The 24,573-nt window shown below is 36.0% G+C and overlaps 1 protein-coding gene across 6 annotated transcripts in view; it reads right to left on the reverse strand.

The window, feature by feature from the left end:
• Positions 1 to 24,573, reverse strand: part of LOC106670926 (puratrophin-1-like) — a 463,198-nt gene that overhangs the window by 62,958 nt on the left and 375,667 nt on the right. For all 6 annotated transcript variants that reach the window (XM_014401935.2, XM_014401713.2, XM_024225911.1 and 3 more), the window contains exon 12: positions 22,535 to 22,657. In XM_014401935.2, the coding sequence (XP_014257421.1) occupies positions 22,535 to 22,657 (123 nt within the window). The remainder of the gene's footprint in view (positions 1 to 22,534; positions 22,658 to 24,573) is intronic.

The raw sequence follows: 24,573 nt of genomic DNA on the forward strand, positions 1-24,573 counted from the left end.
TCAAGTGTCCAAGCTGATTTGCGAATAGTCGTCTTTCTACTCGATGCCTTTCAGGTAGTAGAGAACTTGATGATGGGCGTCTATACACTAGGTTATTCTCACGAATCCTACCGATGACTGTTTTACAGCTCACCCTTGCATTACTGTTTGAAGTCGATTGCCTATCAAGGGAGCCGTTAAATGACAGTTCCTTAGTGCGGTAAAAGCAATAAAACGAAGGGGGCAACGAAAGGGCAGTCAAAGATCCTATGTGATATTCAGTTCGATTATGGCATGGCTGTTTTTTCCAACTCATACCGAAATTTTCCTTAAAAAGGATGTAGCTCAAGCATGACCCTTGAAACACAGCGTTCTTCACACAAGCCAAACCGGCACTCAATGACCAAAACAACCCCCCGTTCAAGTATCCAAGCTGATTTGCGAATAGTAGTTTTTCCTCGATGATTCTCTAGTAGAAGAGATCCTGCTGAGGGACGTCTAGAGACTAGGCTCTCACTCTCAAGCTGATGAGTGTTTTAGAGCTCAGCCTTACATTTGGAGTTAACTACCTATCAAGGAAGGCGTTAAAAGTGCGCGGTGCGGTAAGAGCAATGAAACGATCGTCCCTAGCCGTCCTACATCGCGGTCGACCACTACCTTCTCTTCGATCGAGACTTCCGGTGGCCCTAAACCGCTGTTCGTGGATCGTGTATGGTAGACCGCGGCACACCCCACGACTTGAGCTATGTAACGATCGCTATGTCCTTAATTGGCCAGTTATTTATGTTTACCTTTTAAGTCAACTATTAATCTTTACATCTAGTTATTAATGAAAATAAATTAATACAAGTGTCCGGTTTTTTTTTGTTCTATTTGTTTTCCCCCATGAAGAAGAAAACCTAATAATTGAAAAAGTGTTCCGCCACGGAGAAAACTAGGATCCTCTCAAAAAGTACGATGAAACAAAAGAAAAATGAATTTCAAAAAGATTACAAGATTTTAAAATAAAATAGAGGATAATTAGGAGTTTCTGAAGGAAAAGACAAAAATTTCCGGACAAAAAATTTGATTTTTTTTCAAAATTCATCTCAAACTTTTACCATGCCCAAATTTAGCGGCAAAATATTTCGTTTAACGTAATTTATCCTGTGATATAAGTGAAATCCCGGTTTTATTTTGACATACGACGCAACGCGACGTGATCCGACGTTTTATTGCATATTCGTCGAGTGTGCACATGTGTTCGTTGCAAGCACACTCCACGCGAAATGGATAGCTCTGAGGAAGACGTGGAAGAAATGCCATTAGCAGCACTTGCACTGCTTACTTTCAACAGGCGAACAGAAAAACTTGTTCATGGAGCGGACCTCACTAGAGACGTATCAGGCGAATATCATACGGTGATTTCTATATTGGAAAATGGAAATGTTGATTAATGCCCTCTTGTGTTTTCGGATGACGAAACAACAATTTGATTATCTAATGAAAAAACAGCAGTTTATCCCATGTTCAAATAAAGCATAACAACTTTATCCATATCCTTCCATTTTGAACATTTATCTTGCGAATACATCCATTTTCCTTCATGATTTGGACAATTTCAAGAACTGGCGAGTATTTTTTACTTTTATGAATTCAAGGTAGGCGTGAGGTAGGTGTGTTCAGCCTGGGTGATCCTAAGTGATTATATTTTAATTTTACAATCCTTCAAATGACCAGCAATTGAAGAACTCAATCCCCCAACACGAGAATCTTCGATTTATTCGATCGAAAAACTGACAGTCATACTCGAACAGTTTAATATTTCTTTCAAAACCTAAAAAAATCTTCTGGACAAATATCTACCAAATATAAACTGGGTTGAGGACATCGGTGAAAAGGGAAAGTAATAAAGGGCTCGATATTCACCCCTGTCGGACTCCGTTTCGATTCCCTTCCTTTACCCCACTCAGGAACTGCTACATTACTAGTTTACTGAAAGTTTCAGTAACAAACCTTTTTTATTTTAAACAGAAACCTTTTAAGTTTTGCCAACTTGAAAAGTTATATTAGATAAAACAAACAAGTTGCCAATTGTGGAAAAACCCCTTGCCAAAACCCATTTGTCAGACTCTCAACAAATTATTTTCAGAATAAGACAAACATCAATTAACGATTTTTCAAACAGAAGCGGATTTTTATAGATGACCCTGAAGGAATAGCTGACGGGTTAGTATTTGACGAGATTAGTTAAATTTGATTAGATGTTCTTTCCTCGCGCAGTTTAGAAAAGCTTGTTAACGTTGGTTAATCCTCAAAACGGATAAGCCGTTTATAATTGAATAACAAAATTATTTCATCTCATTTTAACCATAAACTTTTCCATCGGCTTTCAAATCGATATACAATTTGTTTTTACAAAATTGAAATGGGATTATTGAATCCAATTTATTGATCAATAATTTTTTTTTTTAATATTGGCTACCTAATATGTTAATTTACATGGTAAATAATATGTAAAGACATCTGGGATTTTGAGGTTTTTCACGATTTCGAAATTTTTACTACTATTAACTGTGTCAGCAAAGATAACTTATTTTCAATTCAATTATTCAATATCACAGCAGCTCAGTTAAAAGTCGGTTATTCGAACCGGGTTTTTGATGTTGATGTTGATCAATGTTTTGATGGGCCGTTAGGGCGTTCATTTACGTAAACGGTCATGCCTCGGGGTCGCCCAGAAATCATGATTAACTATCGGAACGATGCAATCTAAAAACCTTGAGGAGACGGTAAATGGCATTTCTGCCGTTTCACGGACTTACTCCTAAGAAAATGTTAATACTTTAAATCTCCATCGAGTAATTAAAACGCCCCCATTCGAGTATAATTTATAAAAATAATTTTACCATTTTGAGCTTACAATTGTTATAATTTTTTATAAGTTTATTTGTTCGAGATGAAACTTAGAGAAATTTGAAATCGGAAGTATACCAGGATGCCAGTACAGTCTCCCACGTTTTTATCTATAGTTAAGAGAAAACTGTCTCTCATAGCCTCTCGTTTCCCGACGATTTTGTCACACATCGAGGGTGTTGTGCCAAGAGAAAAGTCGGAAACGGTTTACCCAATTAGTGGAGAGGTGACGGACCGCCAAAAATGTACGTGACGGCTTCTACGGATTTTCTTCCGCTCCTCAAGACCCGAGTAATCTCATTTCTTATAATTTTATAGGTTCGATTCCGGCGATTTCATCCCCGATCAAATAAGAAAACAAAAAGGAGAGAAAATCCGATTTTCACGATTAGACCGTCCCGGAAACTTCCCACCATCCCAGTGGTATTCATTACAGTCGGATTAATATAAATATCCCGACAAAAGAATATGCTAATTTATAAGGAAAGAGGAAATGTACTGATGAATATATTTGAGTCATTATTTATATCAGTGTTTCGGTTGTTCTTTCACCCATATAAGAGAGCGGTTGTGTTACTTACCACTCACCAGGAGAATTACAAAACGAAAGTACGTACCTGTAACAAAAATAAATAAATTACATAAAACCAAATAGTTCACCTGGGTGTATTTTAATCATAAAATCATAAAATTACACGGTTCAATAAGTACAGTTTTATTTAAAAAATCTCGCAAATTTAGTTTGCGAACGACCTCGAAAGAGGGAGATGGATAGATAGAGAGTGTGTGGAAGAAACGAGAGAAACAGAAATGTAGATGTAAAGAGAGAGAGAGAGAGAGAGAGAGAGAGAGAGAGAGAGAGAGAGAGGAGAGAGAGTGAGAGAGAGAGAATAGAAGGAACGAGAAAAATTGAAAAGTAGACGGATATGGAGATGGAGAGAGAAAGAGACAGAGAGAGTATGAGAGAGAGAGAGAGAGTGAGAGAGTAGAAGAAACTATAGAAAGAAAAATGTCGATGTAGAGAGAGAAAGAGAGAGTGAGTAGAAGAACTAGACAAAGAGAAATGGAGATAGAGAGAAAAAAGAGAGAGAGAGTAGAAGAACTAGAGAACGAGAAATGGAGATAGAGCGAGAGAGAAAAAAAGAGAGAGAGAGAGTAGAAAAAACTATAGAAAGAAAAATTTCGATGTAGAGAGAGAAAGAGAGAGTGAGTAGAAGAACTAGAGAAAGAGAAATGGAGATAGAAAGAGAAAAAAAGAGAGAGTGAGAGCGAGAGAGAGAAGGAACGAGAGAGCACATGATGTAGATCGAGATAGAGAAAGTGAAAAGCAGAAAGAAATACACAGGGGCAGATGTGGGGAAAGATGAATAAAAAAAAAAGAAACGTATATCATAAAATTGTATAACAAGGCAGCAAACGTCTCCAGACAATTACAAGGCCTAAACACAGAAAAATAAACTTATATATTGCGTTGTAAGTGCTGGTAATAAAATCGTCTGATACAGACCTGGTGACGACAGAAAGATTAGAATTTTTATTTGAAAGTCGTCAAAGTCCAGATAATTCTACAAATGCAGGATCGTTGTCGGAACTATCAAAAGCGAAATTTTTAACCACGAGGTTCAACACTTTACGAGCTATTTATATTTAAAACTTTATTTATATTTAATTGTTTAAAATGTTTATCGTCTCGCAATCATATCTCAAATGTGTCTTTGAACGGAAATTTCTTTATTACATTACAGGGGCAGCGAAGAGGCCGATGAATCGGCTAAGGAAAGATGAGGACAAGTATCGTTTCTGAACCCTTTTATGATATACCAAAGTTTTAAAGTCGTAGAGTCAATAGGTTAAGACTAAGTTCTAGGTTCAATTGGAATGTATTTCAGCATAAACTTATAGATAGACTTAAAGGATGCTCACGTGATCTCAAAGCTTTGTGATCTGGTAAAAGCTGTGCTGGGCGAGTTGTAAAAAATATGTGTTCATTTTGTATTTTATTATACTTTTATTTGTTTATATATTGTGATTTTCGTTTTATTCATTCGTTCATAAGGATAAGTTAATAAAATTACAGGGATTTTAATTGTCATGTGTATGAAACTCAATCTTCTTCGAGATCCACGAAAAAGGGCTGATTCAGTTCACTAACAATAAGTCAGCGGTTTGATCCGATCCTTAAAAAGAGCGTTTTTTTCCCATTTCCAATCACACTGAGCAGTGTGAAAGTTCTTGAGCCGAGTCCGTAAAATGGCCCCTAGGAAGCAGCATATGCTTGGGTCCTTAGTTCTTGACCATATCATTTATTTACAAATGGACGATTTCCTTTAAAATTAATTTAAAAACATGAACTACTTTCATTTTTAAAAACATATTTTTAGAATAACGATATTTATCATGGCCACATTATTTGATAAAATAAGTTTATATAGGTTTTTGTAATGAAATCTATGTGAATTGGTTCGTCAACTTTTAAAAATGTGGTGTAAATCCATGTAGTACTAATTTTCTATTAAGATTACAATTTCATTGCTAATTATAGTCACTTTGTAGCCGGTTTATCAGCTTGGTTTGCTTAGGTACACACAACACTTTATTCTTTGGCTTAGTCATATTTTACTCTATTTCTATTTGGCTTTTTATCTGAAAAGTTGTTATTCAATGTAAATTTATTGTTGAAAATATGAAGTAGTTTTCAACTTCTGATAATGCCAAATATATATTTGAAGTTTGGTCGTTTTTGTAAAGCTGGTTTCGGTTTCTCGAAGATGGTAAGTTTATATTATTTTTAGTGCTGGGTCTGTGAAAAAAACTTCTGACAGATCAAAGTGGTCAGAAGCGACCAAATTGCAGTTTTATCACTCATGACAAAATCTCATAAAATATTTATTTCACATACTTTAAGCTAATGCGGCAGCTAAATACGGGATGGAAATAAATTTAAATAAGTGTAAGGTTGTTAGTTATGGTTTAGACGTAGTGAAAAATGGCAAAAAGGAGGGAAAATTCAAAAGGTGGGGTTGAGATGGGAAGTTAGTGTCCGAGTGGATCGATGTCACGACAGCTCAAGTGGTAGAGCAGCGGCGTATCTAGCCGAAGATCGTGGGTTCGAATCCCGCTCGTGACACTGACTTTTTTATCTCAACTAAAAACCTTAATTAATTTAGAGTAGTGTTGTCTTCTACAATTATGCCGCATAAAACATCCAATTGGACAGGCAGAGTACCATTAAAGAACTGGAATCACCTACTCTAACAGGATACAGTTGATACAGTTATTACTTAAAAGTTTATTTGTTGGATCTACATTTTTGGTAATTTGGAATGTCGCAAAAGGCTTCAGCGTTGATAGATCTCGATTGAACTTTCCTCCGCCAATTCATCAGCTCTCTTTTTTCTCTTTATCTCTCTCACTGACTTACTCGATAGGGCGAGAAGAAAACAAAGAGAGATAGCAAGAGAGGAAAAGAGAGAGTGAGAGTGAGTGAGTGAGTGAGTGTGAGAGAGAGAGAGAGTAAAAATGATTAGTAGATGAGACTGGGAGATGGATTGAGAAAAATTCAAAAAATAAGTTTTTTTACATCAGAGCGCCTGTTCTATCAGAAATACTAAGCCCGCATGACTTGGCAGTAATGCGGTCCGTTGTTTGTCTCCTTATTTAACATTTCCCTTTAGGAAGTTGGGATCACAATTTATATTATACGAGATAAAACAAAAAATAAATATAAATAAAATAAACAAGTTAAGTAAAAGACTAATGAGTCGACCACGCCATTATTTTCGTTCTAAATACACGTTGACGTTTATAATCGACACCAACATTTGCAAAATAAACAATTGATCTCGCCAGTCCATCAGGTCTGCGTGTTGTGTTACTGTATGAATCTAATATTGATTAGTGTTCATATGTAGAAGAATGATGGATCTCCAATTAACCGACACAATACACCGAATGCACATATGCAGGCTGACTTTGACCAAATTTGCCCATTAATCAATAGAAAGGGCGAGATGAGGATTGTTAGGAAATAGACTTAAAATGGAGGAGATACATAGACATAAAACACTCGTTAAGAACAAGATGACGTCGTTATAAATTATAATTAAACAGCAAGAGACAACGAAAATCCCCCCCCCCAAAAAAAAAGACCAAACCTTGAGTGAGTTAAATAAAGCGATAATCAATCAATCTCTCTCTCCCCCAGTTGTATTAACAGACTCGCTATCTCTCACTCATCCACTTACTCTTCTGATTCACTTTCTCACTTACTCACTCTCTCTCTCTCTCTCTCACACACACACACACACACACACACACACACACACACACACACACACACACGCACGCACGCACGTACGCACGCGCGCGCACACACACACACACACACACACACACACACACACACAATCTTGTTAAATACATTTAATACCTAAATATTCGAAATTTTTACTTACGCGATATTTAATAATCATAGACTGGTTTCATCTTTCTCACTCATTTACCCTCTTTCACTCACAATCTCTCACTTACTATCTCTTACTCATTCACTCACCCTTTCTCTCAGTTCCACTAACACGCTCACTATCTGTCACTTATTAACTCACCACTCTCTTTCCTCTGGCTCTCATTTACTCTCTCTCTCCCTCATTCACTCCTCCCTCTATCCATGAATTCCGGTTTCTCGCAATATGTTAATCATTGATTAGCTAGTGGTGACTATATACAAACGGCTGGTATTTAGGTGTTTTAATATTTTCAGTGACAGTGAGAATTTTGTGCCAGCTTGCTTTATTTTCTGTTTTTATCAATATGCACTACTTGTGTTGCAACAAACAAAATTGTATGTATCTGATTAAGTTTATCATGAGTTAGTGAAGACATTATGCGACATTATTTTGTACCTCTTAGTCTACGATTGATGCTGTGTAACTTAATATTTCAAATTAGCGGTTTAATTTTTTTACGATTGATAAGGTTTCACTTAATGATAGATTGCGAACGGAAAATCCTGTTCTTTTAATTAAATGAATGATGGTTTTTCTAGGTCGGGTCAATTTATTAATTAAGAAAGTGATGAATTCATGTTCTTAGGAACTTGACAGGACATATGTCATTTGTTAATTGTAACTATATTCCAACCTGTACGAAAATTGAAAAAATGAGAGTCCTTTTCCTGTGTAGTTCGTTTAAAATCCACGAGAGAGCGTAAGAACCGCAATAACAACGCACTGACATTATTCATGTTTAAATTAAAATGTACGGGAAGAAATATAAATTCAACGTCGTCCGTATTGTAACGCGTTGACAGGTTAGTGTGATATAAACATACCGCTTGTTGCGTTGCGAATCACCGTTGCATTCCTTCATGTATCATGCAAACGTGTATCATCAACAGGTCAAATATCCGTGAATCAGAGTTATCCCTCGTTTCATCCATGATACGGTTCCATTATCTTTTGTTCCTGTTATTTATTTATTTTTTTTAACGAGGGTTTGCAACATGCTTTCCGGTATACTTGGTCGTCCTAAAAAGTACAAAAAGGATCTTTAACGTCCGCACCTAGCGTATTCGGCATTATCGGACGTTTTGATTCTCCAGATGAGAGCTGACGCATCTCCATATACGACAGAATGGTGTTACTGCCGCAGCATTGGTGTAGACTGTAGAGGCAGCTCAGCCCCGAAGGGCCAAGACAACCTCGCTCCCCGCTTGCCCATTCCGAGTGGTCGGGTCTGCATTACGCATCAGACCGTATGCCGCGCGCATAGGGCAACCTAAGCCGAAATAGATCAGCCCGGTCTCCTGCGCACTCCCTAGATAGAGAAGGCCACTCTCCCAGAGCATGGGGGCTTCTCTAGCGTAGAAACTACCGGATCCGCTCTGGCCGCGGTTTTGTTTAAAGTGGAATTGCTAACCACCCCCTAGAGTACCGCCTACGGTAAAAGCCTCCATTCGAGCTCAGCCTTCAACTACGTACAAAGCATACTCGAGTAGGAGCAACCGATTCATTGCCCGTTCCCATCCGCCACTACTCACGCATTCGAGGGACTTTTCAGCATAATCATAGCGTCCTCAACGTTTATACGCTGCCGTCCGATCCGCCGCATCCCGTGAGGCCGGGTGAATAACGGTCGTCATACGTAAGTTTCGTGCGAAGGTCACAGGTAGAAGGCAGCCTTTTCTCTAAGTTCCCACCAGGGGCGTCACTACGTACCACTACGAATCCATTCTCAGTGTAACAGGAGCTTAACCTTGGAACATTTTTGTTACCCCATAGTACAGATGGTTATGCACCCTCCCCCGTCTATGCAGACAGAATCTGGTACACTAACCCTCGTGTGCCTCTGATAAGGCACCCTCCGCCCATAGAAAGGATCTATTTACAAAATTGAAAAATTCGGTTTCAAGCAAAATGAAGTTAAGAATAAATTTGATAGTGAACTAGCCATACGCATCCGTTATTCACAGTGACCATTCTATATCAGAAATATAACCTCCTTTCGATTATGTCATTCAGTGTAGCCAATGCACCTACCAATTTGACAGTGGGTAGGGATAAAAGAGGTGGCCACAAGGCGTTCTGCATCTCGACCTGATTAGATTTATAGTACTCCCCTGTTTTTTATAACTCACTGGCCACCTTCAGGTAGGTGATCAGCCTCCACAGCTTTGTCAGCGACTTCTTAATATAGGATCTTGCTTGCTGTTTTTCCTGTCCTAGTTGCAAGAACCTGCACATAGACCTTCACAAAAATAAAATATGTTCTGCGGTCTCCTCTTCCTGGCAGTATCTGCACAATGCTTTTTCTGTTTGTACTCCTATCCGGTGCATGAGCTTTCTTAAGTGGCTTCCTGTCAAGAGTCCAAAGAGAATCCTGATTCGGTTCTGTTGCCTTTCAGTAATTCTTTTGTAAGTTTTGCGAATGGTCCTTCTATGATTCTCTTCGCGTGTCTCATCACTGGGTATCGTTCCACAGGTTTTGGACTCATTAAGGAGCCATTATAAGATGTCTCTTCTGTCCCAGGATGCAAAGCAGTAGGGTTCAGCACCTAGAGAGTACACGTTGGGCCCTTCTTTGGCCAAAATTTAACATAAAAGCCGTAAAAATGCAATATTCATACATTTAAATGAACAAAAATTGTTAAAAATCATAAATAATCCTATAAAACATTATAATTACAATATAAATGACACAAGAATTTTCATTTGTACGTATATTTCATCTATATGTATTACAATTGTATATAATATCATAAAATTATAATTTATAAGAAAAATCGTTCGTTGGATTTATTGCAAAAGTGATCAGACAGAGTTAATTCCATAAAAGCTGGAAACTATAAAATATCGGACTTAGATTGAATCGGTTCTGACTTCTTTCATTTATTCGACGCACATCAAACCAGAATCCCATTTCAATTAAGTGAAAGTAAAGTTATTACTCTTCTTATTTGCTAAGAGATTGTAAAACATCTTTTGTATTTATTATGAAAGATAGAGAATCGAACGGGATAATTCATAGAGGTTCAGATGTAGAAAGGAAGGACGGAGTTGTCGAATTTTATTAGGGAACATAAATATGTACACGCAATAATTATTAATGAATTATTATTCTTTCAATAAACCACTAGTTGAAAGTCAAGAAAGAGATATTTATTTAGGTATAGTTTTCTTGTTAGTTAATTAATGTGTTGATTTAAAATTGTTAAAAATTGACCATCAATAAGTCAGCATATGCGATCTTTTTGGGCCGATTAAGGGTCTATATCCCAAAAAGTTTCGGATAGGGAAAAGGTGGATTAGAAAATTGATTTTTAAGGTTCTCCCCATTGATTAAAAATATTTAAGGCGATTTTAAATCGTTTTTATCGTTTTTAATAGCATCGAAATAAAGGGAAAGTGGTTGCGATTAAATGAGAGTCGCGGTTTTTTGGAAAGGGTGGAATTTACTCGAGATGGTGATACTTTCGATGGAAAAATGCCTGTATCGATAATGCCCCTGCCAAATATGGGACGAAGGACCTCTGGTTTTCCAACGAGTCGAAAGTGAACGTTTTTCTAATAGATGACAGATAAACGTCAAATATCACGTTCTATTGATGGAAAATTCGACGGGCCGAGGTGATAAATAAAACAAACGACATTCCTCGCCCAGTTCAAGAGAAAAAGACCTAGAATGGAAAGGTGTTTATTATCCAAAGAATAATCAGCCAGAATATCAAAATACATAAACGAATCCTACCACATCCAACAAGGTCAATAGTTTCATGGGTTTATGTAATTTTTATATAACCCATATTAAACCGTCCGAATCGTGACCTATATTCTTCAGGAATCGGTAGGCTAATATATATTTATGATTTATGGTGTAGAATGTCGGGTTGGGAAGTTTTAATATGAGTTATGCATAAATTATATGCACGTCATTGATTTAAAAGTATATGAAATGATTTCCTCACTGTAATGGTTTTTCAGGCAAATTGACCCTTTTTAATTTCAAATTATCCATTTTTAACTACGTATTAACGATTTTTAATTTCAAATTCATTTTTTACAGTTCAAATTAACGCTTTTTAATTTCAGATTAATTTTTTTAGCTTCAAATTATATGGATATGTGTTATTTATTGGAGCGAACGTATTTATTAGCGTGAATGGAGGGCTTATCTCCAAATACCCCGAGGACTGTGTATTCTGGGGTAGTGTGAATGATTTGTGATGCGTATATGTAATTTATTAGCGTGACTGGATGGGGTTATCTCAACATTGTCCGAGGAATATCGAGTACTCTGGGGTAGTATGATTGATTTGTACTGTGTGTATGTAATTTATTAGCGTGAATGGAATTATCTCAACATTGCCCAACAGTTATTCACTGAAGATGGCGTAATGCCGAAACGCGTTTGAATAACTCAAACAAAAAACCCGCGAGTGAAGACAGACCCAATAGTGCCGGTTCAACATGGAAGGGTTTATCCCCAATTTCATCTAAGAGTATCGAGTACTCTGTGGTAGTGTGAAAGACAGTGTGAAAATAATTTATTAGCGTGAGTGGAAGGGATTATACCCAGCTACTTCTAGGAATACTCTCGAGCAAAGTGAAACAAGTCTGGTGTGCAAATATAATTTATTAGCGCGAATCTGGGTCCTTATCCCCAGTTACCCGAGGAATTTCGACTACCCTGGGGTAATGTGATGTAATTTATCAGCGAGAATGGAGGGCTTATCTTTAATTACCTCATGGAATAACGAGTACTCAATAGAAATGATAAGTGATGGAGTGAGTGTGGTGTTCAATACTTTTTAAAAGGATAGTTCCTACTAGGAACTATCCTTTTAAAAAGTATTTAACGAGTACTCTGGGGTAATGTAGATGAATGAATGAATGTAATTTATTTGCGTGAATGGGAAGGATACAATTTCAGATTAACATTTTTGAATTTCAAAATAACCTATTTTAATTTGAAATTAATCTTTTTCTAACTGTAAATTAACCCTTTCTTTAAAACAGTAGAAAAACGTAAATGGTACGACATATAAGCGAGTAAAGTAAAATTCCTGTACTAATTTCATAATTAAAAAAATGTATGTTCTAGATGAATATACAATAGTACATGAAAATTACTTAAATTAAAGTTAAAAGTTATATCAAATTAAATATAAAAATAAAATATACTTCAGATTAATTATTAATTGAGAATTTCTTACAATAAAAAATAATTATTTTATAGGCCCGTTATTTCGTATTGATGAAAGAAAACATGATTTCTACAAACTATCGTCACTTATATTCCTAGAGAACTGATTAAAGGCACTTGCAGCATATTGTACATTACATTCGACGACTTCGGACCTCCTATANGCACGATAAAGAAAATGTTTTTCTGAAACCTACATCACACCAGACCGCATCTCACGATTTCTGAATAATTTAATTTTATACTTAATATATTTATCAATTTTAATTTTAATTAATTTTCATAATTATAGGTGTCTTATAAGAGTCCAAGTGTTTTACATTTAAAGAAAAATCGCAATTGAACAGGAATATTACTTGGCATGCTTATATTTTATTCCATTTAACAAGTTTTTTTTATTGATTTAAGAAAAGGATAATTTGAGATTAAAATGGGCTATTTCGACCTTAAAAAGGATTAATTTGAGGGAAATAGCTCTTGTTTCGCTTGCAAAACATCGAGAAAAAGGGAGTAAATAATTTTGAGTATGAGGTAAGTATCTTGAGTGTAATCTAAGGTAATCAAGAAAGAGGAAGCAATTAAATTACTAATAAATACAACAATTACATAAGAAAATACGTAGAGATATAGAAGCTGATGAACACATGAATATGCACATTGAAAAAAAAAAAAAAAAAAAAAAATGAAAACATAAAAACCCGAGAGCAGGAGGAACGATAAACATAAAATGAATATGGTTTTTAGTATTGATGCCTTATTTTAAAACTGATGTTTATTAGCACGTAAAGAGCTAACAAGTTAACATTTTTTACGATGTTAACGACAGAGGAGTTTCACGATTTTAAAGAACCATTTGCTTTACAACTTAGCAATCATTATAATTTTAGCAAGAAAGTACCTTCGTGAAAACACGAATGCGTCCAAAAATGGTCAAATGGCTAACTAAATGTTAAGGTACAATCCCATATAGAAAGTGCCACAATTCTTTGGTCGTAGGCGTGCCAGGGAGTCGGCGACCCGTTCCAGGATCGCCTCGTCTGTTTCCTCCCTAAATGGCCGGGACGGGTCATCGTTCGTGCTCTTGCGGACCCGGCCGACTTGCACTTTCCTCTCCCGACCTTCTAATTGCTACAATAAACTTTGCCCACTTTCCACCCACTGTCGAACATTCCGACGTTTACGACCGAGTCGGACGTCAACCTTTAACAAAACGGTTCTCAATCAAGATCAAAAAACCTGCCATTCGGACATCGACAGGGAAAGGGATGCCACCTAGTCTAACTTCAAACAAACCGACAAAAGTAGGGAGTCGATGGTAAAAGTGAAATAAAACTCCAAAAAAACAAGGGAAAGCGAACAGTAGCTACTGCTCATTATCGACTTAATCTACTATCTAGTTATTTAAACTGAGAAAGTTATAAAGCTGTGAAAAGTATCAATCTGATACTTGCATTTATGGCATTCCCGTTAAAACTGTTTTATTGTCGGTATTTTTTACCTTTACTTAAACGAGCCTTCTTTTTATGCATAAGGCGGTTTAAAGATCAAAATTTTGCACAGGTATAATTGGTTGTTTAAGAATGGCCGTTATTTTTGGTAGAACGACCCCAACTGAATTTGGTGACAGCCACCGTTTTTCTTTAAACTAACAGAAATCTAAATTCTGACCACGTTTCAAATTATAACATCCAGTAAATTTAGGTCCGAAGGTGTTATCATAAAATCTTATTAGATGGAAAAACGACTGTCTGAATACAATTTATTAACGTGAATGGAAGAAGTTTTGCCCAATTACCCCTAGGAATATTTAGTATTCTAGGGCAGAGTAAATGTAATTTATTAGCGTGAATGGAAGAGGTTATGCCCAATTACCCCTAGGAATATTGAGTGCTCTAGAGTAGTGTAAATGTAATTTATTAGCGTGAATGAAAGAGGTTATGCCCAACTACCCCTAGGAATATTGAGAACTCTAGGGTAATGTGAACGTAATTTATTAGCGTGAATGGAACGGGTTATGTCCAATTACCCCTAGGAATAGTGAGTATTCAGAGGTAGAGTGAACGATGTCTGGCGAGCAAATGTAATTTATTAGCACGAATGTGGGGCCTCCAGTTACCCGAGGAATACCGAGTACTCTGGCGTAGTGTGAATTATTTGTGCTGTGAATATGTAATTTATTAGTGTGACTGGAAGGGGTTATCCCCATTACACCTAGGACTATCGAGTATTCGGAGGTAGTGTGAATGAATGTCCGAATGTAATTTATTAGCGTGAGTGCAGGGGCTTATCACCAGTTACTCCGAGGAATAAGGAATACTCTGTGGTAATGTGAATGTAATTTATTAACGTGCATGGAAGGGCTTATCCACGATTACCCCGAGGAAAGCGAATACTCGGGGTAGTGTTCATGTGTTAATGTAGTTTAGCGAAAATGGAAGCGCTTATCCCTAAATATCCCGAGGAACACCGAATACTCTGTGATTGTGTGAATGAAAGTGTGAAAACAATTTATTAGCGTGAATGGAAGCATGCATCCCGACTACCTTTAGGTAGCGAATCTGAGGCCTTATCCCCAGTTACCCGAGGAATATCGATTACTCTAGGGTTGTGTGAATCTAATTTATTAACGTGAATGGAAGTGCTTATCCACGATTTTCCCTAGGAATAGTGAGTATTCAAGGGTAGTGTGAATGACTGTGGCAATGTAATATATTAGCGTGAAGGGAAAATGGTAATCCTAAATAGCCCGAGAAATATCAAGTAAACTGGGGATAGAAAAAAAATCCAACATGCCTCATTAAGTAAACGTGAACTTAAAAAGGTATTGGTCTAGCACCTATGGGCAAACAGAACCTTAAATTTTTATCGATTTTTTTTTCATATATAGAAAAGTCAAGCAATTTTGAACAAAATTAAAAAAGACCGATTAAATATGTGCATTTAAACCAGAGATAAAGGGACTTTTTGAGTGACACTCCCCCTTTAACGACTTGAATCTATGGTTGAAGCCTGAGCAGAAACGTAACATTTTGTCGTAAAGCGTCATAAAAGAAATATAGTTTTTGATTACTATCAATACGATATTGATAATTTGATGGCACAATTTGTTGAATTAAGTCTTTAAGTAGTTTATTATATTTTTATTTCTGGGTGTACATTATGCAGTGTCCTATATGAAATTAATTAGTAGCTTTTGTTTTTTGACTAGCTCAGAAATTTGTTATCGAACGTTAAATGCGGTGACAGTTGATAACGCGTTATGTGTCAGGGGCACAGGGACACAGATAAGTGCGAAACGCGTTGTTTTCGCCGAACTATAAATCCAAAATCTCTTTAGGAAATGTTAGAAAGCTAGAAACTCGTTTTTTTCTCTGATTAAGAGCGACCTTTTTGCCACCGGTTCAAAGGCCGTGTGCCTTACTGCAAATCTCTCCAAACTCGCCCCGGCGGATCCTCAGCCCATCCCGAGTCCAGAGTCCGGCGGAAATTGGAAATGATAAGGCGGAATGCGAATATCGCTCGGACTCATCCGGATCCCAGGGCGGTCTCGGTGGTCGCTCTCGGCGAAAAAAATTTCTCCCCGATGTTTAAGACTGCCCTCTGATCCCGGCTGCATTGTACTACCATCCAGATAAGAGACATTTTGCAAAATTATAAACCTTGAACAATTACGTACCCCTTTAAGTATTATTCGGTTGAATATTATCACAAATTGCCAGAAAACGAAAAGAAAAAAGTCCTTATTAAACTCCGACTATGGTGATAATTGATCGGCCTGATGGATAATTGATAAAGACATGCAAATACCATTTTTATAAAGCTGACAATATAAACAATTTAAAAAAAGTTAAATATGTCAATCTGTAGACATATTTAAGACTATTTTTTGCTGATGATGACCTTAAAATAGGTCGAAGCTCGGCCAGTAACGACAGAATTTGCTTTCTTCTTCAAGATAATATCTTGATCCTATCGTGAAACTTAATACTTAACATATGTGGTGTTTAGTGACCGTTAGTTAATGATTATTCGGAGAGTGGCACAAGAATGGCACATCTACAAGGAAAACAAACACTTTGAGCCCTGAAGATGATCTCAATAAAGATCGAAACGTTGGCACGATAAAGAAAATGTTTTTCTAAAACCTACGTCACACCAGACCGCATCTCCGAATAATTAATACTTAATGTACAGCTGACAGACGCGTGTCGCCGTGGCAGTGGCACAGATATCGCGCCGCTTGTTGGTGTCGTGTTTGCATCATGGGATATCATTATTTTCCAAGATGGACGTCCGTCAGTTTTCAGCGATTCTATTTTAGAATACTGCTCTAGGAATCGTGATCGCAAAATTTTTAAAGTTTAAGATCCGTCGGACAGCAACGGAATTTGGAGTTATAAAAAGGAACATTAACATGAATATATCAGAGAATGTAGTTGAGAGGAAATCAGTGAAAACATTGAACAGTCGCAATCAGATACCAAACATAAACAAATTAAAAATTATAACTTTACATATTTACAACTTCATCTGACTGAAAACTACATAAGCAAGTGTCTACTGTTCGAGCGTAATATGCTCATCAACACGTTACGCGTGTAGCGTGTGTCACGGGCGCTTGTTCGCGTCGTGTCATCGCGCCCCAAAATACGTCTTCCCTCAGAATTTGATTACAGAGTGGACTGTGATTGCTTATTTGTCCTAACTTGAAATCTTCTGCGCGTAAATGTTCTTAAAATTTTTTTAAACATTACTGGGATTTTCCTTCTAAATTTAATTTTTCAAAATTCATTGACTTTTCTAGCTTGGGGTACCAGATAAATTAACCCAGCTTATTTTTATGATAATTCTTCTTTTATTTATGATAGTATTTTCTTGTTCAATTTAAAGCAAATATAAGTATCATATAAGAAGTGTAAAGTACATTACACTCCGTCCTAATTGCCTAAAAGGGTGAATTATTATTTAAACTTGAAATAATCTTAACAAAGGTAAGTATATTTTTCCAATATTATTTAAATGTCGTCCTCAGATTTTAATAAATTAAAAACAATCTATTTATAAATTATAACTTTATCTGTCTTTCTGGCGTCGTGTCATCATTAACGGGTGAATTATTATTTAAACTTGAAGTAATCTTTAAAAAAAGTTTAGTATGTTTTTTTAACATTATTTAAATATCGTACTCCCCAAATTTTAATAAATCAAAAACAATAAAATTATAAATTATAACCCTATCTGACTTTAAAATAAATAAACGCGTAGCGTATGTCACGATTCTTGTTTGCTTCGTGTCATCATTAAATGGTGAATTATTATTTAAACGGAAAATAATCTTTAAAAAAAAGTAAAATATATGTAGTATATGGAGGTGTATTTAGCCGAAAGTCGTGGGTTCGAATTCCGCTCATGACACCGACTTTTTTAATGAATGATGATTCTTCTTTTATTTATGATAGTATTTTCTTGTTCAATTTAAAGCAAATATAAGTATCATATAAGAAGTGTAAAGTACATTACACTCCGTCCTAATTGCCTAAAAGTTTTAATTATTATTTAAACTTGAAATAATCTTAACAAAGGTAAGTATATTTTTCCAATATTATTTAAATGTCGTCCTCAGATTTTAATAAATTAAAAACAATCAATTTATAAATTATAACTTTATCTGTCTTTAAAATAAATTAAATCGTAGCTAATGTTCATGCGCCGTACGGAACTGCGTTGAATTATGCGCATCACAACGTTACGCGTGAATTATTTTAATACAACTATATTTCTATTTTTATTTAAATATTTAAACTTGAAGTAATCTTTTAAAAAAGTTTAGTATGTTTGCCCAATATTGTTGAAATATCGTAGTCCCCAGTTTTTAATAAATTAAAAACAATAAAATTATAATCTTATCCGACTTTAAATAAATAAACGCGTAGCGCTTGGTGGCGTCATGTCATCATTAAATGGTGAATTATTATTTAAACGAAGTAATTTTTAAAAAAAAGTTTAGTATGTTTTTCCAATAATATTTAAACATCGTAGTCCCCCGATTTTAATAAATTAAAAACAATAAAATTCTAAATTATAATCCTATCTGACTTTAAAATAAATAAACGCGTAGCGTGTGTCACGATGCTTGTTCGCTTCCTGTCATCATTAAATGTTGAATTATAATTTAAACTGAAAGTAATCTTTAAAAAAAAGTTAAATATATGTGGTATATGGAGGTGTGTTTAGCCGAAGTCGTGGGTTCGAATTCCGCTCATGACATCGACTTTTTTATCTCATCCAAGACCTTACGTAGAAGGAATAATTAATTGAAAGAAGTAACGTGGTAATTGACCACTAAAACGTAAATATGTGCAGTATGTTTTTTCAATATTGTTTAAATATCGTAGTCCCCAGTTTTTAATAAATTAAAAACAATAAATTATAATCTTATCCGACTTTAAAATAAATCAACGCGTATTGCTTGCTGGCGTCTTGTCACCATTGGTCAAAGGGTGAATTATTATTTAAACTTCAAGTAATCTTTAAAAAAAGTTTAGAATGTTTTTCCAATATTATTTACATATCGTATTCCCAGATTTTAATAAATCAAAAACAATGCAATAATAAATTATAACTCTATCTGACTTTAAAATAAATAAACGCGTAGCGGAACTGCGTTAAAATATGCGCATCACAACGTTACGCGTGAATTATTTTAATACAACTATATTTCTATTTTTATTTAAATATTTAAACTTGAAGTAATCTTTTAAANTTTTTAATTAAATTAAATTAAAAACAATAAATTATAATCTTATCCGACTTTAAAATAAATCCACGCGTATTGCTTGCTGGCATCGTGTCATCATTAAAGAGTCAATTATTATTTAAACTTGAAGTAATCTTTAAAAAAAGTTTAGTATGTTTTTCCAATGTTATTTAAATAACGTAATCCCCAGATTGTAATAAATTAAAAATTATAAATTATAATCTTATCTGACTTTAAAATTAATAAACGCGTAACTAATGTTCGAGCTCAGTACGGAACTGCGTTGCAATATGTTACGCGTGTAGCGAGTGTCACGGCGCTTGTTCGCGTCGTGTCGCGCACCAAAATGCGCCGTGCCTCGACAGCCAATAATTAAAACCTTACTTATTCACCAATAAACTCTCTTTGAAAATGATGAAATTTGTGTTATATACTTATTTTTACGGAATCTAAACGCAGTTTTAAAATCTGTACGATTGATTTTTTTCTTTTTTGAGGGCCAAATTTTTTTCCCCCCTGTCGTGTAAAATGTCAGTTCGTGTATGAGAAAGGAATGCTGGCGGAAAATTGAATTACTTTAATGCCGCACTTTCGCAAGGCTAATAGTGCATCATTTCCCATTAATTCGCCGATTAAATCAAACTAAATCCCGAGTGTGATGATAATAATCATTTCGCACGAAGGCTTGTAATTTAATTCCACGGATATTTTCACCTTTCTTCTGGTATAATTCGAAGTAAGTCGAAAGGCCGGTCTTGTTTCTGGCATTTTAGTACTGACTTTCTTCAGGCCACGTTTCGAATGAGATGGCATGCCAACATTTTTAAGCATGCGACCTATCGCGCCTCGATGTCCACAACCTGTAAACATTCTTGTACGACATCTCTTTTACCGGTTTTCTGACAAAATGCAACAATTCGAATTAAAATACAAGACGCTGGATATAAACAAACTTTATAAAAACTTATAACTTTCTCCGTTATTCAACCTTGAGGATTCGTCTACAATCCGTGACACCGTAAATTTAGGAATTTCTATTCAAGTCAATACATAAAGCAGTTTACTTGTACATTCAAATAACTGTATTTTAAATTATGTTTTCAACATAAATTCGGTTCAAGGAAGGAGCGTGATTTACAGCCTAGTCGCCGCGTTTACCTTTTGCCTTTACACAGTTTCATTCCCTTATAAAGCCTGGACTAATGAAACTGTCCAAACTCTCGCATATCTTTTATACGAACGTAATAAATTATTTTCCGTTATGAGAACATGATGAAGAACCAGCTGATCGAAAGTTCTGCGCATTTTTTTACACACAATATTAACTGTGAATTTTACTTGACAAGTGACAGAACAGCAGTCGTGATGGAGGAAAAACAGTTGACATGAGAAGATTTCAGTGAAGTATGTTATTGTTATTATTATAGAGGAAGGGGTAAAAACAATTAGTCGTAAAATCTACGGTTGAAAACTTCGCAATCTTTGAGTATTTGGCCGTAAATCTGGACATAATTCTCTATATAGTTTTTGTATACAACAGCGGAGCGAGTATTGACCCCTGTGGTACACCGCAAGCGCTTTTTATATATCAGAAAGTTTGGGGTATGAATAATTTTAGTTTGTATAATAGTCCCTCATGCCATAGTCCGGCACCTTGTAGCTCTTCCGTGGCATGCAAGGCAGTTATTTTTACGAATCTAATAGAACTGTGGCAAGCACATAAGATTATTTTGTATAAGCATGAGTTTTATATTTGATTGGCATGTGTGACTCCAAGAAGTACAGGCATAGAGTAACTGCTTGACGGCCATGTCGTGGATCATGATGTGTTCATGGCTGATCTTAATCTGAACAGGTCTTTGCTTTGCCTTTTCCCAAAATATTTTTACATGTTCGGTGAAGTTGAGTTCTGAATCCTGTTGACACTCAGGTATGTTATAATTTTGGACCGGTCAAAAGGAATTCCTTCAACTAAGCATTTTATCACATTGAATTTTCAAGAGGAGCAGTGTCATCGCCGTATAGCACTAGTTGAAAAAACCTGGGGGCCGATGCATTTAGAAAAATAAAAAACAGAGTCGGACCCAGTATTGAGCCTTGAGGAACACTTGATGCTATAACGAAAGTGAGTTGTTCAGTGCGAACAGACCTCTTTTGAAAGTATGAGTGTACAAGACCTGTGGCTATGCACGTATTTGCTCAAAATAAACGGAACTGTTTGACTGGACTCCTGGAATTTCTAATCAGTTAGTAACTTATTAGTGATGTGGACACGAAGATACTCAAGAAAGATCGAAATCAGTAGTTTCTTCAGTGAAATCATGGAAGGAACATCATCCCTGTCTTTATTCTTTACAGTGACGATTTAAGCGATGAAGATGTCATATTACTCTACCATGGAAGAAAATTATCATGCTTCTTCCAACTTCATGCCATGGTTTTTCCTGTAGTTTTTCTCCAAATATCCAGGAAAGTTGTTTAAAACAGGATGTTGAACTTCTCTGTCAATATGTTGATCGTCTATCTTGAAAACCAAATGAGCAACTTAAGCCACTGGTTAGTAAGGGGGTAACCTTGGTAAGGTGGCCTGCAAGCGCTTCCAATTCTCAGAAGACTCTGCGAAAAATCTTTTCTTGAGTTATGATTAAATAATCAGATAATACATCTGGGGTAAAATAGTTTTAATTTGTCTAATTGTCTCTCATGCCATTCTTTATCGAAGGAGAAACATCTAAAACACTCCAGTCGCTTACAGTTTTTCTGTTCTAGATATAAGGTAATGAAATCTGCAGTAGAATGAGCTTTAAAGCCCCAAAATTATGGTCTGGTATGACTATTCTATCAAACTTAAAATAATTCTGAACTATCCCTAAAATCTTTCGTAACTTTTCCTTTTGAAGATTACAAATTTCATTTCGGACAATGAAAATAATGTATGGTGATTAGTGACCGTTAATCGATATTTATTTAGAAATCGTGAGATGCGGTCTGGTGTGATGTAGGTTTCAGAAAAACATTTTCTTTATCGTGCCAACGTTTTGATCTTTATCTGAAGATGATCTCAATAAAGATCGAAACGTTGGCACGATAAAGAAAATGTTTTTCTGAAACCTACATCACACCAGATCTCATCTCACGATTTCTAAATAAATGAAAATAATATAATGGCATTAACTATAGAATATATTGTAACAATATGCTCACCATGGAGATGAAGTAAAACTTTTCAAAATCCTGTTCCTGCTGCTTCAGACCGGGCAAAGTCGTCGCGAGATCGTTGTGTTTCTTCAGCCAGTCGTCTCCTTTATGGCTCAACCATGAAAGGACCTGAAAAGAAAGCATGAGATTTATTTAATTGTAAAATTTACGCAATCAGCAAGTAGATACAAGGAAACAACATAAATGGCGAGTTAAGCGAGAATGTGAGACACCCATCGACGATCAACATTAGGCAGCCTCTTCGACTGCGTGACATGAACCGGAATGGTTTTATGCGCGCTGTTAGACACACACCTCAACGTCCAAAACGGATTAATTAGGAAGATAAGGGTTGAAAGGTCACGGATGAGGAAGTACGATGAGATAATTAGGAATGGAATTTGACGTCTAAGGTAAGGTTGTAAAAGTAATATGAGGAATTCGAAGGTCTGAGGTGTGTGGTTACTAATTAAGAACTGAGAATTTGTTTTGACTGGAGGTGTTGGATCAGGTTAAGGTTTGATTTTTCCCCTGAACAGAGTCAGTCCGTAAATCTATATGACCATATAAGCTAGAAGTATTTTTTCTTGTTGATATTGGAAAGGATCGAACTACTAGGACAGGATCTTGGTTTGCAGAAAATAAGGGTGGGTGTGTTAGAGTTGAGAGAAGTGTGCCTCCTGTTGAAAAGTAACGGACCTAAGATGCTCCCTTAAGGAACACCAAACATATAATCGATCCGGATGATTTTAGGATTGGAAATTTACTCGAAGGAATTAGTTTCGGATGTAGACGCCATGCCAGACCTGATTGAACTGGAAAACGTCTAAACACGTGGGCAGAAATCTTACGTTCTAGGGTCGTCTTAAGTAAAACCTTCGCAACACAAAAAGTGTAAATAAACTTCGTATCACTGCTACCTGTGTTCCGGGAGGCCGACAAGGGTTGAAAATGAAGACATAATAAGAAAATAGATAAATAGAGGGGGAAAATTGTATATTCGGATCCAAGGATCAATGAAAAAAGAGTAACGTGTCCTTTAGTCTCGGGCTCTGGCCAACACCTGCTCTCTCCTTACTCAGTGGAATTTTTTTACCATTATTGGTCCATCTTTCATGTTATGTCTTTGCCGTACTTAACACGAGTCGGTTTACATTCGCATTACAAATGAGCGGGTTGAACACTACGACAAGGAACTTTCTCACTCTCTCTGTACATCTCTCTCTTCTTGTAAACATGCAACTTTGATTGCTTTGAATGTCATTCGGATTGTCTTGCTTAACGACGACAGTTATCACCGGCGTCTATTTTTGTTCGACGTAGCTGACAGTGTGTTTCATTTGCCTTTTATTGGAATCTCGAAGCGACGTTTTATAACTTGACGTACTTTATTATTTTTTAGCGTGTTGAGGATTACGGAAAAGAAATAATTCAATGGTCATGCAGAGCAACACTTCGTACATTAATTTAATTCCTAGGCGCCGTGTATTCTTTTTTAAGTTTATGTAATGGCATTCACCCATACAGGCTTTTTAATTTTTATTTTTTATTTATCTTCTTGACTTGTATATGAAATATATGAGGTCCTCGTCCAGTCAGGCAATATTGAAGAATAAAATTTTGCACTAGTTCGAAGGATATGCAAGAATTAAGCGCTGATGGGCAGCAGTCAGCAATGTCATAGGTCATGTCAACTGTTGGCAAAAATGGTTAGTTAAACTGCACTCTACCTTCCAGTCTTTTAATTGGAACAAGAATAATCGTTGTATTTCATACAACATGCATAATATGCTCCGATGGAACGACATAATTTTTTTTTTATTATTGTATACCCGTCAAGAATTGTTGCCGCTTTTAGTTCTTCCCTAACTTATTATTGTTATTATTCAATTCACTAGTTTTCGTGGTCCGCTTGACCAATTAATATCTTTCAATTAATTAAGGTTTTTAGTTGAGATAAAAAAGTCAGTGTCACGAGCGGGATTCGAACCCACGATCTTCGGCTAGATACGCCGCTGCTCTACCACTTGAGCTATCGTGACCTC

Source organism: Cimex lectularius, unplaced genomic scaffold, assembly GCF_000648675.2.
Source record: "Cimex lectularius strain Harlan isolate CLEC.00 unplaced genomic scaffold, Clec_2.1 scaffold23, whole genome shotgun sequence".
NCBI classification, from domain to species: domain Eukaryota; kingdom Metazoa; phylum Arthropoda; class Insecta; order Hemiptera; family Cimicidae; genus Cimex; species Cimex lectularius.